General features: G+C 43.8%; 4 protein-coding genes across 4 annotated transcripts; 2 read left to right on the top strand and 2 right to left on the bottom strand.

Moving 5' to 3' along the window:
* Window positions 1-7: 7 nt before the first annotated feature.
* On the bottom strand, window positions 8-523 carry LOC101794722 (histone H2A-IV). The gene has a single exon (XM_021267259.4). The coding sequence runs from the start codon at window positions 521-523 to the stop codon at window positions 134-136; it is 390 nt and encodes a 129-aa protein (XP_021122934.2). The 3' UTR covers window positions 8-133.
* LOC110351448 (histone H2B 1/2/3/4/6) lies at window positions 518-3079 on the top strand. The gene has a single exon (XM_038165922.2). The coding sequence runs from the start codon at window positions 731-733 to the stop codon at window positions 1247-1249; it is 519 nt and encodes a 172-aa protein (XP_038021850.1). The 5' UTR covers window positions 518-730; the 3' UTR covers window positions 1250-3079.
* A 5430-nt stretch (window positions 3080-8509) lies between these two features.
* On the bottom strand, window positions 8510-9536 carry LOC110351440 (histone H2A-IV). The gene has a single exon (XM_021267261.4). It carries the CDS (start codon window positions 9484-9486, stop codon window positions 9097-9099), a length of 390 nt encoding a protein of 129 aa, XP_021122936.3. The 5' UTR covers window positions 9487-9536; the 3' UTR covers window positions 8510-9096.
* A 19-nt stretch (window positions 9537-9555) lies between these two features.
* On the top strand, window positions 9556-10343 carry LOC101794355 (histone H2B 5). The gene has a single exon (XM_005012152.6). The coding sequence runs from the start codon at window positions 9693-9695 to the stop codon at window positions 10206-10208; it is 516 nt and encodes a 171-aa protein (XP_005012209.3). The 5' UTR covers window positions 9556-9692; the 3' UTR covers window positions 10209-10343.
* Window positions 10344-19199: the final 8856 nt, after the last annotated feature.

Here is a 19199-nt window from a genome sequence, read left to right as displayed (position 1 = left end):
GCTTGAGTAGTTCATGCAACTGCATAAGTGTATTATGGATTCCTGAGCTCTTCTATGATATTGTGGGTGGCTCTGAAAAGAGCCTTTTAATTATCATCTCGAGGTGTGACAACGTGCAGCCTTCCTGTTGCATTCACTTGGCCTTGGCCTTGTGGCTGTCGGTCTTCTTGGGCAGCAGCACGGCCTGGATGTTGGGCAGCACCCCGCCCTGCGCGATGGTGACCTTGCCCAGCAGCTTGTTGAGCTCCTCGTCGTTGCGGATGGCCAGCTGCAGGTGGCGGGGGATGATGCGCGTCTTCTTGTTGTCGCGGGCCGCGTTGCCCGCCAGCTCCAGGATCTCGGCCGTCAGGTACTCCAGCACGGCCGCCAGGTACACCGGGGCGCCGGCGCCCACCCGCTCCGCGTAGTTGCCCTTGCGCAGCAGCCGGTGCACGCGGCCCACGGGGAACTGCAGCCCGGCCCGCGACGAGCGCGACTTGGCCTTGGCCCGCGCCTTCCCGCCCTGCTTCCCGCGCCCGGACATGACAGCGAGCCGCTCCGCACAGCACCCAGCAGGGGAACGCAGCGCGCAGCCGGCGGCGCTCAGCTATACCCCCTCTATGACCAGAGCCCCCGCGCTGATAGGCTGGCATGTCGGGCTTCGCCGGGCAGCCAATGAGGGGCCGAATCCAGTTCGGACCAATAAAAGACGGCTGTAGAGGAGGGATGACGCGCGGTCGCGTACTGACCAATGAGAGGAGGCAAAAGGAATGCTTCTCATTTGCATAGGGGAGCTATAAATAAATGGCCCGCGGGCGCTTCCCCCACGTTCGTCTTCCTGTTGTCAGCTGAGTGGAAGTCGCTCTCTGAGACAGTCCCGCCGCGAGCAATGCCTGAGCCGGCCAAGTCTGCGCCCGCGCCCAAGAAGGGCTCCAAGAAAGCCGTCACCAAGACCCAGAAGAAGGGCGACAAGAAGCGCAAGAAGAGCCGCAAGGAGAGCTACTCGATCTACGTGTACAAGGTGCTGAAGCAGGTGCACCCCGACACGGGCATCTCGTCCAAGGCCATGGGCATCATGAACTCGTTCGTCAACGACATCTTCGAGCGCATCGCCGGCGAGGCGTCGCGCCTGGCGCACTACAACAAGCGCTCGACCATCACGTCGCGGGAGATCCAGACGGCCGTGCGGCTGTTGCTGCCCGGCGAGCTGGCCAAGCATGCCGTGTCCGAGGGCACCAAGGCGGTCACCAAGTACACCAGCTCCAAGTAAGCTGCCTCCGCAGCCTGTGCCAGACCTGCTCGACCCAAAGGCTCTTTTAAGAGCCACCCACCTTTTCAATAAAAGGGCTGCATAGTCACATAGGGAGGGGGGTGGGGAGGACGATTCAAGATGTTATTTAGTGTGATCTTACTTTAAAGGGTCATCTGAAGTTACAGTTAAAACTAATTATGGTAAAAAATTCCTAGCCAATTCTGTGTATCAGGAAATGAAAACTAAGTATGTGCCAGTAATGTCTTTATTGTGATGGAAATAATTTTTTTTTCCTAGGTGAAACTCAACCGTTTACTTTTTCACTTTTGTTTTTAAAATTACGTATTTATTGTACAATGCATCCTGCTCAATGTCCTGTTTCAGTTTTCCTCCAGTTTTCATGTATCTGCTGCAAATGTAAGGAAAACGTTTGCGTAGATTATTAGGTCTTGAGAGAGAATTCAATTTGCTTTATGGAAACTGCGTACAGTGTTGTAGCTGCTGTAACGACGTCTACCGCTTGAGGGTGCCTCAGTCCGTATATATTTTCAGAGTTGAACTAAAGCAGGTGACCACAGTGCACTGTAATGTAAAAACTTAAATAATAACCAATTTTTTCTTGATAAGCTGTTAATCGCTGTTACTAGCCTCCACGTCTAAAAAAGCATATAATGGTTAATAAAACACAAGTTTTTTTCTAAAAGTTACTTACCTTCAGCAATTTTCTTCTGTACGTGTGAATTTTGCAGTAGTTTGCACGGCTTCTCCCTACATCTTTAGGAGAGAATATTCCCCTTACAAATGCCAAATTAACATGAATATTATTTCATATGTACTTCAAGTTTCCTACATTTATATCTCAGTTATATTGAAATGATTAAGAACTTCAAAACTAGGCACTGTGTATCATGAGCTTATTGTAGTTACTGAGTAGCCCTGAAGACTTTCATTCCCCAAATCGCTGTTTTTCTGATTTTCCCCATCATATACATTCTTGGGTAATTAGACATTTCTGCAAATGCGGATCTGAGCCATAATAATCCTCTTCCCCAAATGGATCTGAATAATCCTTAATTCCAAATGTTAATTTGTGGCCTCATCAACATACTTGGCCCCATACAAGGACTGCCTAACCGCAAAGTCAAGCTTTCTGGTACTGACTGACTGTTGTCTGGTAGTGCTGGTACAGAGGCAGGCACTAAGTCTGTTACGTTGGTTGCTAATGTACAGGAATTAATTTCAGCTTGAAGGCTGATGGGGGACATCTTGGATTGGATTTTGGACATCTGATGGTAAGAGCCCTCCACATTCCCTGTTCTGCAGTTTCAAACTGTGTCTGGAGATCTGCTCTCAAAGCGCCTTAGTATAAGCTAATTTTAATTTAATAGTTTTAATCTTCTGTGCCTCTCTATGCATCCAGTACTTAAAAAGATGAATGTTGTGTTCCAGTCTCTAGGTTCTTATGTAACGGAATACGTGGGTGGCTAGAGAGGGAATTTAGAAAGAATCTAAAAGCGCTCATATTTTGACAGTGGTGATGATCATTGGAACAATTTGGCAGAAGCTATTATTCTTAGTAATCAGTTATGTAAAAGTCAAATTCATTCCTGTTGTCCTTAAATAAATAAATAAAAAGCTTAGTTTAAACTGCACCTACCACAGGAGCCCAGTGGTGCATTTTGTCCCACTAACTCGGGAATCCACAAGCATTATTACAACTTTTCCTGTTTTTGTATGCTGGCTGCTTTATCTATGTAGCTTTCACATAAATTTTGTGTGATCATTCTCTCTGTTTACTCTATTTTAAGACTGTTCAGTATATGCAATAAAACTGTTTCAGTATGTGCAGTTCTTGCTAGAGTCCTGAAATTTGTCTCCAGATAAACTATTGTTTATGATTTCTTCTTCCAATCTTTGTACAATATTTAAATCTCAGAAACGTTGTTGGGCTATAATGTGAACGAAGCATTTCAATCTGCACACATGCATCCTCAGATCTATCTGTAATCCAGAAATTGTTCTTTCTTTCAGAAATTGTATCCTAGTGCTGAGACCCAAGTCACTGAGACAAAACCCAACTACTGTGGAAAATGTGTACTTGCTTTTTCACTACCAGCAGTAGCAGTAGGATTTAGGCTAGGCAAGAATAGCAAACATAACGATTTAATTCCACAGGAGTATGAACAGTGAAAATTAATCAAGACAATAGCGTGAATATAAAATCACATGATAGTGCATTCATACATCTTTCATGTCATTTAATATTTACTATTCAGTTCAAAGTAATTTTCTTTGTCTTATATGAGACATTTTTCTCAGATTATATTGCCCAGGAACTGTAGTGTGGCATAATCTTCAAATACATCATCCTAGGAATTGCTATAAACCGTGATCTTTAATCAGGTCATTTATACTGTATTTTTTCTACTGTCTGTGCCTGTCTTCAAAACATCTCTCTATTCACAGCAACAGAAATACAGGGTATATTTATTTTTGTTTACACGAACGTTGTAAAAATACTTTTTTTTTTTTTTTAATTAGTACCTTCTATATGAAATGGTCAGAGTTATGCTGTTATTTATGCCTGTAGTGCATTATCAGCCACAATGATCTGTAAAGAGAACAATCTAAACAGTCAAAAAATGCCATTCTCTTTTTTTTTTTTTCTTTTCAATAGACTAGTAGAGTTTGTAGCATTTTGGGAAATACATACCTTCTCTAGATCAGTGTACCCTCAGTAAATTTTATATTTATCAAACATTATGGGTTAAGCAAAATGAAATAAAAATATACTTTTTTTTTTTTTTTTTTTTTTTGCTAAAGGTAAATAAACCACCTCGAAAAACTATGCTTCTCTGATTACTTGATGGGGCAAAAAAAAAAAATTGGAATAAATTTCAGAAATGATAAATAAAATGATTGATGTCATAAACCTGATCCAAAACCAGAACAAAACACATGCCTGATATAACAATTTTATACTACTTTATGTTTTTTGTTTGTTTGTTTGTTTGTTTTTGAGTAAGTTAATATTTGGTCACCTACTTATCATGTTGTTTGTCCTAGTAGCCAGAGACTATTTATTACTAAAAATAGTGACAATTATTGATATTTTAGTCTAGCCACTTTCTCAGAGTCTTTGTTTTCCAGTTTTATGAAGAAAGAGTATATTTCAAAATAACTAGCATTAAGAGAGAAATTATTAGCAGGAGGAATTGAAAAATATTTGGACTTATTTATACTTTGATTTAATGCTTTTAATCAATAATGAAAATATGACTAGTTCAGATTTTAAATGAAAATATGGAGTCCTCAGCACCAAAAATGTGATCTCTAGGTTGTGCTGTATCTAAACACAGGGCAACTCAAGACATGACACAAATCTCACTGCATAAAATGCCTGGAAGTAGAGAGGAATCCATCTGGGAATGCCTCTTGTTCACATACATACAAGGAGAGAAGAAACATAAAGAGCAGAGCAGCTCTGTGCTTGGCAACAGGGGTCACAGAAACAGAGGCCTACATAGGTTCAAAACAACCTCTGGAAGTCATCTGCTGCATTATCGTTTTTATTACTATTACTCTTTATTACTATTACTATAATTTTGTGGATGCAATTTACTTGTACTTCATGACCCCTCCTCCTGCTTCCATCAGAGAGGTTTCAAAAATATTCCTTGTAAAAAATGATGTTGAACTTTAACCAAAAAGTTAATTCTGTTTATTTTTGACAAACACAAACATGTGCACTACCATTGTGCAGCATCAGAGACATGAAGAAATGCATACTTCTCTTGTGTGCATTCACTTTTCCTTTTGCAGCAAGTAGCAACCACTGCGATGCCAGTGGTTTTTTGTTGTTGTTCTGTGTTTTGTTGTTGTTGTTTTTTCTTATAACCTTGTATCACAGAAAGACTATTAAAAAAAATAAATCATTCCTCACAGAAAAGAGATCATTACCATAGGAATGAGATATCCCCAGTCTTTCTACACATCAGAATAGTTCCTTGGATAGAACAGCTCTTGCTGTGCTCTGCACAAGACCAGTCTAACAGCACCGCAGGCAAATAAAGGCTGCCTGGACAGAGCCGAGCTGGCTCAAGAAGCTCAGACAATGTATTCGAATCTGTTTCACTGCCTGTACGGAGAAACTCGTAAAGTCTGCTGTTTGAAATCACTGATACAAAGCCCATGGAAGAACAGAGCTGGTCACATGGTTGTAATGCACAATTAGGTCTTGGAGAAAAGAGCAGGCCAGTTACCTAAGTTAGAGCAGTTTTAGTCTTATACAGCTACTTAAATGTCACAAAACCCCATGGAAAAGACGGCGTGTGTTGTACTGCACGTTTATAATAGCAACCGTCAATTACATATCAATACCGTTAATTACGTATCAATATGTGTTGATATGGATAAAAATCAGACATTGACGTGGTCTAAAATGCTGATAAAAACAATCAGAACAATTAACCCTTCTGACAACACCATGAAGGCAGAAGAGTCTTCAACAGCTCTTTAATTTCGCATTATTTTCCACTTGGGAACATTTGCATGACAGAACGGATGTCTCAGGAGGGAATGGTTCAGGGCTTAAGGAACAGTGGACATCAGGAAGCTTCAGAACAACAGGGGGTTATTTACACTTTTTCTTTGCATTTAGCTGAACTCCCCGACCCTTTTCTTATCCTTCCCAGGCGTCTCTTGCAACCCTGGGCTTTTCGGAGGCTTGGGCCCCGAGTCCCTCCCCGTTTGTCCTCCCCGTGCCCTTCTGGCTCCTCAGGCTCGTCCCTGGCGGCCTCCAGCCCCCTCCGCTCCGGGGCCGGACCGGTCCTCACGGCCCCGGAGCGGGGCCAGGCCGCCCGCAGCCCCGGCTCGCCCGGGGTGCTGAGTCCTCCGTGACTCCTGGTGGCAGGCATTCAATCCTCCTCGGTCTTTCCTCCTCCTTTTTGCCTTTTCAATAACCAAGGTGACGGTAAGGAAGCGATCGATAATTTCTCCGGGCCTTTTAGGCGAGGCGCTGAGTGTTCATGATCACCTTTGTGAGAAACACTCCGTAGCCAATAACAGGCTCAGGCGAGGATCTCAGTGAAGTAGTAATTTATTCGCGATGGCAATGGCGGGCGCCCCACAAGCAGGAGCGCGCCTACTAGTTCCAAAACAAAGTTTATATACTTTTTGATGACAGGACCCTCCCCTGTTTCCCCACTGCGTGGGTAATCCAGGTTCACAATCTATCTGATGCTTCAGAGACAATGCATGACCTTCAGTTGCCAGCCTGTTAAATTTCAAATTTCTTTTGACATTTTTACTGTTTAAAGTAATGTTTCTTCACTTATCTGACTTGACTTAGCACCGTGATTTTCACCTATTTGCTCTGAGTCTGGTTGTCTGCATTTTACAAGGTCGCCTGCTAAGTTTTCTTATCACTGTAAGCATATCTCAATACCACATTCCTTTCCTCTAAACAATGTAACTCTGCAAAAACAACATTTCTATTCCCACACCTTATAAGATACGTTTTCAAAAATAAAAAACAAAAATCCATCCACTTACCCAGTTCTGGAAGTTCACTTTTATGAAGCATCTCCATGGAAGTGTCCGGCTGTACAAAATGCATTTGAGGCCTGCCACCCTTCACAGTTCAGACCTAACAGAGCCCTACAGGCTTATTTACTGTTTTTAAGGCTCTGTTTTCCGAACATATGATTGGAAACTACAGGTATATAATGCAAAAAAAAAAAAAAATCTGCAACAGGGAACTAAGAGGGACATTTACAAGAATAATATAGTATCTTCCATACCTTTGCATTTGAACTTTTGATCCCAGAGTACTCATTTATAAGGTAAAAAAAATCCCAAAAGTTGTTCTTCTGAAAGTCTCTATGGTCTAGGAGCTAGAATTAAGATTCTCTCATCGGGAGATTCTCAACATCGGGATGATCCAGGTGTACTTAGGGGGGTTCAAAGGGCCTCTCCTGCATTTCTGCTGCAATCCTCAGTGGCTGACACAAAGACAGTTTCACAGCGTGGAACAAACGGATGGAGAGTGAAGACTTTCCTCCCCCGGGCTGGGAAAATTTATTCCCGAGTCGATTTAAAGAAAACTAAACTCAATAAACACCAGATGTATAGATATGTTAGTGCACATCTTTCTTGGGAAGTACCGGGGGCAGAGGAAGGGAAATCTGAGGAGCCTCGCTGAAGCCAAGAGAAAGACGCCGGAGGCAAACAGAGCAACACAACGCAAAACACTGAAGTGGCCGTAAAAGCGCATCACATCCCGCTGGAAGCCCGACAGCCTTTCTTCGAGCCGCTTGTACTGGGTCTGGCTGGGATATTAAGTTTTCCTGTAGCAGCCCATACAGTGCTGTGTTTTGCACTTGTAGCTGGAACAGCAGTGTTATCACACCAGTGTTGTGTCTGCTGCTGAGCAGTGCTGGCACAGCATCAGGACTCTCTCTAACCCTCCTAGGGGGTGGGCAAAAAAGTGAGAAAAGAAACATCACCAGGGCAGCTGACCTATACCAACCAAATGGATATTCCATACCATGTGGTGTCACACTCAGCAATAAAAGGTGGAAACAGGAGGAAGAAGGGAGGGATGGGCTCTCATTGTGAAAACATCAGTCCTCTTCCCGAACACCAGCTACGTGCTTTGAGGCCCCTGCTTCAAGGACGTGGTCAAGCATTGCTCATTTGTGGAAAGTAGAGACTAATTTCTTTCCTCTGCACTTCCACATAGCCTTTATTTATTTTGTCAGTTTTTTTTTTTCCTTTTTTCCCTATTCCCCTTTACCTTTTTTTTCCTCTTTAGTTAAATCATTTAGTTAATAATCTTCCCTTAATAATAATAGTTATTATTTTTCCCTTTAATTAAATTATCCTTATCTTAACCCGTGTGTTCTTTACTTTATTTCTTCCCCTCCTCATCTAAGGAGGAGGAGTGAGAGAGCGGTTGTGGTGTTTAGCTGCCTAGCACGGTAAAACCACCACACCGCTCCCGAAGCCGGCCGGGAGCTTGGAGCTCCCCGCGCGTTCTGGGCAAGAAGCAGCGCACCGGGCCGAGAGCAGTGGAAAACCGAAACTGAAAGCGGCGGGGACAGCGGAACGGCCACAACCTTCCTCCGCCCCGGCCAGCTCCGCCAAGCTACGGGCACTCCCCCACGTAACAGCGTTAATGAGCCGATAAAAGGGAAAGCACCAAGGGGCCCGAGGCAGGGAATTATAACCCTTCCCCCGGGAAAAAGCTAGTTCAGGGGAAACACCAGGACTGCATGCTATTGTTTGATATGTTTTTATTTTGTTATTGTTTTGCTTTCCTTTCCTCCTCCGCTTGAAAACGCATTGCCCATGAGGCTCCCTACCCCGGCACACGCAGCCATCCAAGGCTGTGGGACCCTGGTGCCAGATGGGTGGAAATACGACAGCCCTACTAGAGCTCATGCAGCACCCAGGCTGAACGACTCAGCCCTCACTTTGACAGGTAAATCAGGGAAAAAATAATAAAGAAAAATGCAGCGATTTAATGTATTACCCTGTAGTTGCAGCTATAATGAGACTTTACAGCAACACCAAGTACATTTGGTGAGACATACATCAAAAACAAAAAAACAAACAAAACACCATGAAAGATCTGTTCTCCCACCCCACCCAACATAAAAAAAAAAAAGTCACAAAAGTAACTATTACCACCCAGACAGGCAGGTAGAGGTAAGAGAAACACTAACAAGAAACAATTTACACATTTGCATCACCATTCATTAGAAAAACCAGAACTACAAAGCATGACTCAACTCTTTGTGAATTTTGTGGGTGGCTCTGAAAAGAGCCTTTTGTGGATGTTTCCAAATGTATTATAAATATGTTCACTTGGCCTTGGCCTTGTGGCTGTCGGTCTTCTTGGGCAGCAGCACGGCCTGGATGTTGGGCAGCACCCCGCCCTGCGCGATGGTGACCTTGCCCAGCAGCTTGTTGAGCTCCTCGTCGTTGCGGATGGCCAGCTGCAGGTGGCGGGGGATGATGCGCGTCTTCTTGTTGTCGCGGGCCGCGTTGCCCGCCAGCTCCAGGATCTCGGCCGTCAGGTACTCCAGCACGGCCGCCAGGTACACCGGGGCGCCGGCGCCCACCCGCTCCGCGTAGTTGCCCTTGCGCAGCAGCCGGTGCACGCGGCCCACGGGGAACTGCAGCCCGGCCCGCGACGAGCGCGACTTGGCCTTGGCCCGCGCCTTCCCGCCCTGCTTCCCGCGCCCAGACATCGCAGCGACTCCAGCAAACACCGCACGCAGCGACCTGCCCCGGGCCGCCCCCGCCGCCTTATATTCGGCTCGGGCGGACCGCGGGCGGCAGCGCTGATTGGCTGCGAGGGCGGCAGAACGCCAGCAGCCAATGGCAGCGCGGATCCAAAGGCGCCCAATGCCGAAGTCTGGCGTTAGGTGACGACACAAAGCCAAACTTCCAGCCAATGGCGGCGCGGAGCGGTGGAGCCGCTGCTCTGCATCGCGCCCCTATAAGAGCGGCTGCGACGGGCGGGTGCGGCACTGCGCTGCTGCGAGGAGAAGCGGTAAGCGGTGCTGTTTGCTGTGAGACGGTGATCGCCATGCCTGAGCCGGCCAAGTCTGCGCCCGCGCCCAAGAAGGGCTCCAAGAAAGCCGTCACCAAGACGCAGAAGAAAGGCGACAAGAAAAGGCGCAAGAGCCGCAAGGAGAGCTACTCGATCTACGTGTACAAGGTGCTGAAGCAGGTGCACCCCGACACGGGCATCTCGTCCAAGGCCATGGGCATCATGAACTCCTTCGTCAACGACATCTTCGAGCGTATCGCCGGCGAGGCGTCGCGCCTGGCGCACTACAACAAGCGCTCGACCATCACGTCGCGGGAGATCCAGACGGCCGTGCGGCTGCTGCTGCCCGGGGAGCTGGCCAAGCACGCCGTGTCCGAGGGCACCAAGGCGGTCACCAAGTACACCAGCTCCAAGTAGAGCGCCGCGGATCCTGTTTTTAACCCAAAGGCTCTTTTAAGAGCCACCCACCTTTTCACTGAAAGGGCTTTAATTTCCGTTAAATATTACTAAGGGCACATTCTCCGATCTTAAATACATCTTCTGTGTAGATGACTTAATAGTCCTTGTGTTATACCTGTGGTTTTTATCTCCTATTCCTGACACTTTGTTTAATGCACACAAACTTACTGCTTTCTATGCCATAGTCATAACTTGATTTCAGTAGCTTCTTTACCACCACCCTTTACTGCACTCTTCTGGGCTACACTTACTTACTTGTGGCAATTCTTGCACATGTGTGACACTGCTCAATGAGCATCCCTGCTGTGTGCAAGGACAGAAAGGGAAAGTCGTGTCGATGCTCAGTCCTTTGTTCTTGCTCCTGTATTATCGGCTTTACTTTAGCAGTAATGTACATAACCAAATACACTTATGTCCTTTGACATATTTAACAAATCCACAAAGAGAACATTTATCTTATACTTAAAACATATGTTAGAGGTTATTATTAGGTATTTCATAATATTTCTCTATTCTAAGGTTTTTAATGCAAGACCATGAATTATTTTAGCGTGGAATATTCAGATGGGTGAGATCTGTGTTACTTTTTGTGATGTCCTAGTCTCTACTGCCCCCTGACGGGCTTTCCCGGGTTTTCTAGGCACCGTATGTTTTATAAGGTCAAATAACAGATCTCATCTTCAGTGGGAAAACTGCAACAGAATGAAAAAATATACTTAAGTTGGTCTCAAAACAAATAATGCAAGCTAGGTTTACAGGACAGAGAGCACTGACAAAGCCTTTCAAATGAAAAAGTGGGTGGCTCTGAAAAGAGCCACGGGAGTCACAAAGGATCGATATGGGAGTGATGTACCTGAGCTTGGTGGCCTTGACAGTGTGCTCGGCCAGTTCAGCTGGCACAGGCGCCACTCGAGGAGAGCCCCCCGCCCACGATGCGTGGAACCAGGAGGTTAAATCCAAACAGAGGTGGATAATTGCCTAACGGGGTTGAGCCCATGCAGTGTTGCTCCCCATTGGCCGGAATGGCGGTGGATGCCACCACCGGGGGCTGCATCACTCTGATGAGAAAAAACGGGTAGGAGGGCCCTAGCCCGTGGCCAGAGATGTTAGGGTATTTGTTACCCACGGATGTTACTGTTAAGGGGGTGTACAGTTGTTTTCTGGATGAAAATTGGGATGCAGCAGCCTCAAAGATCACTGTGATAAGATTTCCATGCTGGGACCCTGGCACACTTGGGCAAGGACATCAGGTCTTCCTTCTGCTGCGTCAAGACACAGAGTGCTGTGGTGTCCACCTCACATACAGCATCATTCACCCCTTTCTTATTGGATTACTGAGCCTGTCCCTCACAGCAAATAGCCACAATAGCCTCAGAGAGGACAGCCTGATGATCAGTGATCAGGCTCAGGACTGAGTGACAGCAGGGCACTGACCTGCTTGCACAGCACTAGCCCCCACTGCTCCCTCTCCTCCCCATTTTCCCCAGCTGTTTCCTCCTCAGTTCCCTTGAGTTTTAGGCCTGCATGCTCACTCTATTGCTTCACATGGTAGCTACACCTGCAGCTCCAAGCTCCACACAGACAGCCCAGCAGGAGGGATCTCCACATAGGAAAGGAGGCTCTAGCAGAGCTCCCAGCAAGGAGTGGCCTCTCACCCTGTGTGGAACAGGATAATATGCGCAGGCAGCACTCAGGACAACCCAGCACCATGCCCTTCATCAGGCAAAATCCTTCACTCAACCCACACTAGGGGCAAGTATTTCAGGAGTCTTCCTACCTCCCATCCATCAGTAACACATTCTCATTTGCACAGATTATGCAGGAAACCCACTCTTTGCCTAATTAAGAGCTCCACATGAGAGTTATCATTCACTAATTTTCTGTGCTATCATTAGCCACACAAGAACAATTAATATGGGCCGAGCACAGTCAAATAGTTAACAACTGTATAGGAACATCCTGGCATGAGATGAAGTGTGAAAGTTCCTCCTTTCCTCAGAACTATGACTACCATCACTGATATTAGCAAGTACTTTACCAAATAGCTTAACACTTTGATTTGCATATGACCCGTACCCTTAGAAACTTGTATTTATTATTAAATATTTAAATTAGAAACTTTTATTTATTATTAAATATTATTAAATTTATTATTATTGTTGTTGTTATTATTATTGTTATTATTTATTAGATGAAGAGATTCTGAATTCAAACTCTGTTATTGGATTTTGCAGACAAACAATTATTATCTCTCTACCATTTATTGCCTGCAAAATATTCTCCCTAATAGACACAGGTGCGTATTACATATTTTCTGGGAGAGAAAGGTAAATGCCATGGAAAGAGATGGAAAAAACAGCTGGAATCAGCACCAGAAGGTTCACTAAGTAAATCCCAGCAAGCATAAACCAGTTTTCTTTTGGGAGTTCACCAGGCAGTCACAAGCATAAGAAAACAAAAACATTAGTCACCAAGGTTTGTTAGATGCCTTACTAGACACATTGTTCTAAATTAGATGGAGAGCTGAGAAAGAGGAAGCTGAAGTCATTCCTCAGGCATGGGTCTACCAACCTGATGTCAAAGGAAATGGGAATTTACTTAAGACAAAGAAGAAATCTGCGCATTTTAAAGAAGCGGTTTTAGCACCCTTTTGTTCTCTTGAAGCACTGTCTTTCCCACAGGAACAGCACGCAGAGACACACAACCAGCCTGTGCTTCCCCTGCCCTTTTGTGTGCTTTCCAGTTTTACCAAAGAGTGGATTCCCTGAGCACAGAATGACATTTGGAAGAATTTTGGGTTCTGGTTCCATGGGATGGAAAATCCGACCCTTATCCAGCAGTACAGAACAAAAAGGCTTTGTACATCATTTTAACTGCATAGAGGAAGATTTTACTCCAGTTCTGCTTATGCTTCTGCATTTGACAGGATTCTGTTCCCACAAGGAAACCATACTTCCTTTTTCTATGTCCTTTTTCCTCCTTTCCATTTGCCATACTTGAAGGCAATTTATGCCAGGATTTCTTGGATTCTCAAGATACCCGCTGCTGGATTAATGTCACGGTAGGCTCCCTTTGATTTTTGTAAAGATGACCAATTTCCTACTTGGAATGACCCAATTCAGGATTGCTGTTGTCCTGGTTTCAGTTATGACAGAGTTAATTTTCTTCCTAGTAGCTGGTAGTGTGCTATGTTTTGGATTAGGATGAGAAGAGTGCTGATAACACACAGATGTTTTAGTTGTTGCAGAGCATTGCTTACACCAAGACATTTCAGCTTCTCCTTCTGTCCTGCCAGTGGGCAGGCTGGGGGTGCAGCAGGAGCTGGGAGGGGACAGACCCAGGACAGCTGACCCGAACTAGCCAAAGGGGTCTTCCATACCACAGGGTGTCATGCTGAACAATATATAGGGGTGGATAGCCGGGGTGGAGGGGTTAGGCTGGGCATCGGTCAGCGGGTGCTGAGCAATTGCATTGTGCATCACTTGTTTCGTACACATTATTAGTAGTAGTACTATTATCATTATTATTATTATTGTTAGTATTATTTTTCTGTCTTAATAAACTGTCTTTATCTCAGCTCACAGGCTTCACTTTCCCGTTTCTCTCCCCCATCCCAGAGAGGGAGGGGGGAGGGTGAGCAAATGGCTGTGTGGTGTTTAGCTGCTGGCTGGGTTAAACCACAACAGTTGTTTGAATCAATATTGACTGCAAAGTATCATAGGTGTCAACAGTGCTGCCCATCAGTCTGTTCTGTCTTTGCTTTCTCTTTCTTTCACCTCTTCTCCCTCTCATCCACTTCACCCATCTGAAGGTGCCTCCTGCTCTTTGTTTCTCTTGTCTCCAGCAATCTGCTACACACCAGCACTCCTCCTCCCAGAGAAGAACCATTTCTTCTCTACAGTATACAAGCAAAGCCTGACATTATTAAATATGTAACATCCACCTCCTCCTTACCTCACCAAATGTGCCTACTTTGAATCCCTGGATTGAGGTTTTGAACTATAGCAACTCAGCCAAGAAATGTGCTGAACGTCAGTGTGGTTGGCCTAGATAGGTGAAGCTTGTAGCAGATATTAAGCACCAGAGAAGATATTCTTATCATTCCTTTGCCCAACTGAACAAAAAATAGGTATCACCCTCCCCATCCTGCCTCAGTTGTCTGTGTGCAGTCAAGCACACAGGGGTAGACCTACAGCAAGAAAAGAATGGACAAAGGAGATGGACAGTGGCAGAGGTGACACAGTGATGTAAGTGGTTGAATAGTTTAAGGAGAGACCAAAACCCCAGGGAACCTGTGAACCAAAGCTGAGCAGCACTGACCACCTACCTCAGGTGCCCATATGCCCAGGAGATAGTTGGCAGCATCCTACAGGGAAGAGCTTACTTCTGGTCACCCACACATTCCTACGCATAAGTCCTACTGACAGGTGAAGCAGCCAGGGTAAGGACCCATAAGCCATGTTAGGAAAGCATCACCAAAAATTGGAATATCCAAGTGATTTTGCTGGTACCAAGGCTCATCCTGTGAATACTGGGCTGCATGTAGAGAAATCTTGCCAGGGAAGTTTCTAGAATGCTCTGCAAGGCCCATAACACTTGTTTGTTTGTTTATTTATGAGGGGGAAGGAGGAAACAGCAGATAGGAGCTGGACGAACCAAGTGAAAAAGCTTATAGGAGGAATACGAACAACACCAAAAAAAACCTCACACCTCTATAATTCCCTGGGTATCACCAAGAAGGAAAGGACTACCAGCTCCTGAAATGCATAGTTTTCCCAACCTCAAAAAGTCTGGGAAGGAGCCATGAATACCAACTTTTCAGCATCTCATCTGTGTTCTCAGTGCAGTCCTCTGTGATCTTGCAGTCCTCTGCTGCTCATATACCACAAGCTACAAGGGGGAAGGGTGGCACAAATGTCTTCCTCCTCCTGAAGTACTGCAGCTGGTGGCACTCTTCCCATCTGTGTAGTACTTCTTTCCAGAACTGATCAAAGATTTTCTCCTGAGCCAAGGCACCAGGCAATTAGGAAGCAGCTCAACCACCCCACGTCTGCCCACGCTGCTTACTGATGTAGGAAACCATACAGGACTTTAGAGTTCTGCAACAAGGTGTACTGCTACACACCTGTCATTTCTTATTTCACCCTGACAAAACCTATACCCATACTGCTGCAGGTGCCGGTTAGAAGTCAAAACTAATATTTTGTTCTCAAAGCCTTGAATTGCAAGTAAAGACTTGGCTGGGTAAACCAGCATTTTAATGAGGCTGTTTGTGGAGTGGACAGCCTAGGAGAATGCCTCCTCCTTCTCCAGAATAAAGCTGAAGTGGAAAGGAGCTGCTGTTTCACCATGGACAGGACAGACAGCAGTGGTCCAAACATGCAGCACTGGAAGATGTTGGATGACACACGCGACATGTGCTGCAACAAAGAAACAGTCAAGTTAATGTGCCATTGTGAAGTGATTTTTCACATGTTCACATTTGCCAAAAAGATCTTGAATGTTTGCCTGAATGACTACAAATATTCAATTTCAATATCAATGGTACACAGTTTCCATTCTACGCATCCTACAGGTTTCCAAACTGCTGAATACATTTTCCAAACATGTCATACGCTGTGTCTCCTGTGACACTCCCAGCTTATTAAAGGAATAAGGTAAATGGAAAAGAAAAATGATGAATGGCTACTTTCTACTTGAATCTGCACTTCTTATCAGTAAAATTAAACTTTTTTAGAAATCATTGGTATACACATATAAAGTAATCCAGAACAGTAGTATTTTCATATTGTATTTTTTCATTTCATTTTCATATTTCATTTTGTATTTATATCACATTGAAATGAAACTTTATATTGATTGACTGAGCTGAACTGATTCTTGAAATTATGCCTTAATTTGGAGCTTGGAATCTAGCAAAAACTACACATTTATTCAATTTTTTCTTGGAAAATATACAATGCTTTCACTTCCTATTCTTGCAGATGTGAGATATGTTCTTCTGATTCGTGTCAGTATGGAACAATGCTAGGGCCGCATGGTATGATGAATGTGACCTTCTGTCTTACATACCCTTGTATAACCACAAGTCTAAGAAAAACAGAGTGGTTAATGTATATAATTCTTGTATCTTGCAAAGGAATGTTTTAGCAATTCATGTCAATAGAGAGCTTGAAGGGAAATGTATTTGTAGGCTTTTCCTTGAAGTCTCTGATATCTGGGGGTTTCAGAATAACTGCTAACTATTATGACTATTGCATGGGACACTATGCAAGTCTCTGATATCTGGCCAGGAGATTAAGAAGACGGGGAGAGCTGAAGAACAACTAAAAGACAAAGCTTGCAGGGGACATTGCACAAGTCTCTGACGTACAGCCACGTTGGACAAAGGAGAAGGACAAGAGGGAGGAAGACTATGAGCCTTCAGCACGAGAGATCCCTAGAGATCGCTAGAGAGACCACCGGAGACTGATACGCATGCTCCAGTAGGAGGGTTTGGATTCCGGAAACCAATTATAATAACCCTGTTTTTTTTTTAGAAGTAGTAATGAATATGTATTAGCCTAGGAGCATAAAAATCAGCTGCTTGATGTAACTGGTGTACGTCTTGGAGCAGAGACTCCCGGTGCACCCAGCGCTGTTTGCTTACCTCTATTCCTTTAATAAATTGTAAACTTTGATTATAGTCCTATTTTGAAGACTGAGCCATTTATTACACAGACACGCCTTGTTAGCCTATTCTCTACTTCTCTAGTCTCCACTGTTTCTTCCTATATTTCTAATTTTATTTTATTTATTTTCAAATTTTTAGCTTGTCAGTAGCTCAAGTTCCATACTACTTTTGTTCCATGCTACTATTTTTTTTTAACAGTCATCTTCCCCACATGCAACTTCTGTCAATTTCCACACTTGCTTTTAGTCTTTCCTTAAAATGCAGTTTTTTGGGGGGCAGGGAGAGTATAACGATGTTGATAGTGCAGAGCCAATTACCTGGAATTGAAGTTTATATGGAGGTAGCAATGAAGTCAAGAGGGAAAACTTTAGGGTGTAGAATAGAATTTATAAATGGAAATATATATATATATATATTACTTAATAGTTCATAACAAGTTTTATAAAATTCAACTTTTATATTAATTGTGAGAAAATAAGCTGTATGCCCATTTTGGAGAAAAAAAAAAAAAAAAAGTTAAATCAACAATTGCCACAAAATCTTCAGCTATTCCACCTTTTGTGTCTTGCTAGTGTATTCTTCAGGCTCTTTCCAAAGTAATTCATCAAATGATATGTAACTATAAGAAGCAATTGGCTGATGTTAGATAGCTATGCTGACACCTCTTTAATTTCAAAGGAAGCGGTGAGATAGAAATTGGCCAACAGCAACTCTATCTTTTGAGGGTTGACTGATAGCCCTGCTTGAAAACTTTTTTTTTTTTTTTTAATTAGTTATCTTGTTTCTAGTTAGACAAAGTGGGCAAACCATCTTGTGGTTTCATGGATATACTACCTGGACAAGATTGAGAGCATCTGGAGATGTTCAGCCTGAAGAAGAGAAGGCTCCAGGGTGACCACACTGCAGCCTTTCAGTACTTCAAGGAGGCTTATAAAAAAGATGGAGAGCGACTTTTTGCTCAGGCAGATAATGACAGGACAAGGAGGAATTGTTTTGAACTAAAAGAGGGGAGATTTAGATTAGACGTTAGGAGGAAATACTTCTCTCAGAAGGTGGTAAGGCACTGGAACAGGTTGCCCAGAGAAGTTGTGGGTGCTGCATCCTTGGAAATGCTGAAGACCAGGCTGGATGAGGCCCCGGGCAATCTGATCTAGTGGGTGGCATCCCCGCCCATTGCAGAGGGGTTGGAACTAGATGATTTTTAAGGTCCCTTCCAATGCAAGCTGTTCGATGATTCAATCAATGGCCTGGAATGATCCAGGAGCTATTTCTCTTTTGCTTTGCATCAACCTAAAGCTGAATGTTGGAAATCTGAATAATTTCACAGAGAGTTCATTTTAATGAAAATGGTAAAGGCTGTATAGATCTCTTTAACTAGATAACGGCAAACTTTCTGCCTCTGCCTATCATTTTCTTATGTAAAGATAATACTGATCTATCTGGGAATTTTAAAACTCTATGAATAATAAAATCCTTTTATTATGGGGAAGAATCAGTCCCAGACACTGAGCAGTATGCAATAGTAACTCTTTCCTATTGAGATGCAAAAGTGTTTGTTTGTTTGTTTTTTTAATGTAAAAATGTATTATGATTTAGAACAGCACACTAAATCAGTTTTTAAATAAAATCCCACATCCATAGCTGAAAAGTGAACCACAAATTATCCTAAGCCTGACAGATTTCCATTGTGATGAGTGACTTTGTGACTTCATTTATTTTCTGGGTATATCTGGACTACCCAAAAGTCAGAATTAATCTAAATAAATCACATATAACAAGTGTTAATGAAATTCAGCATCAGTGTAGATATTAGCTCCAAATTCACTTGATCTCCTTCTGTTGTTGCTATACTTTTGCAAGTAATGCCATTCTGTCTTTTGTAGACAAAAGCCACTCTAGAATGCTACCACATCTCTTGGCAGTTTCTCACACTGGCTACACCTGAGTCACAGTAAATCAGCACCACTAACAATATCTTTAAACTGTCCCCTCTATTGCCCCAATCCACAAGAATGTCTGTGTGACATAATATTATTGAAAGAAGTGAAGAAAGTCAGATGACTGCATTTTCATAATATCAAATGATTTACTAAGGTCTCCTATTCTTTCCCACATTGTACTGCATGTTTCTAAACAAGTAACTCCTCTATCCAGCCCATCCTAAAAAATTCATTTTATACATATTCAGTTTATCCCACATCACAGACTCCTGGCTTGGAAAAAGAAACCACACCCGCTACCACCCCACCCCCGCCACCCTGTTTTTTCTCATCTGC

The sequence above is a fragment of the Anas platyrhynchos genome, chromosome 1, assembly GCF_047663525.1.
Source record: "Anas platyrhynchos isolate ZD024472 breed Pekin duck chromosome 1, IASCAAS_PekinDuck_T2T, whole genome shotgun sequence".
Taxonomy (NCBI): domain Eukaryota; kingdom Metazoa; phylum Chordata; class Aves; order Anseriformes; family Anatidae; genus Anas; species Anas platyrhynchos.
This window is presented reverse-complemented; position numbering and strand designations above follow the sequence as displayed.

Excerpts from the sequence above, each read along its gene's own strand:
- LOC110351440 (XM_021267261.4), bottom strand. The coding sequence starts at position 9,486 with ATGTCTGGGCGCGGGAAGCAGGGCGGGAAGGCGCGGGCCAAGGCCAAG.
- LOC101794722 (XM_021267259.4), bottom strand. The coding sequence starts at position 523 with ATGTCCGGGCGCGGGAAGCAGGGCGGGAAGGCGCGGGCCAAGGCCAAG.
- LOC101794355 (XM_005012152.6), top strand. The coding sequence starts at position 9,693 with ATGGCGGCGCGGAGCGGTGGAGCCGCTGCTCTGCATCGCGCCCCTATA.
- LOC110351448 (XM_038165922.2), top strand. The coding sequence starts at position 731 with ATGAGAGGAGGCAAAAGGAATGCTTCTCATTTGCATAGGGGAGCTATA.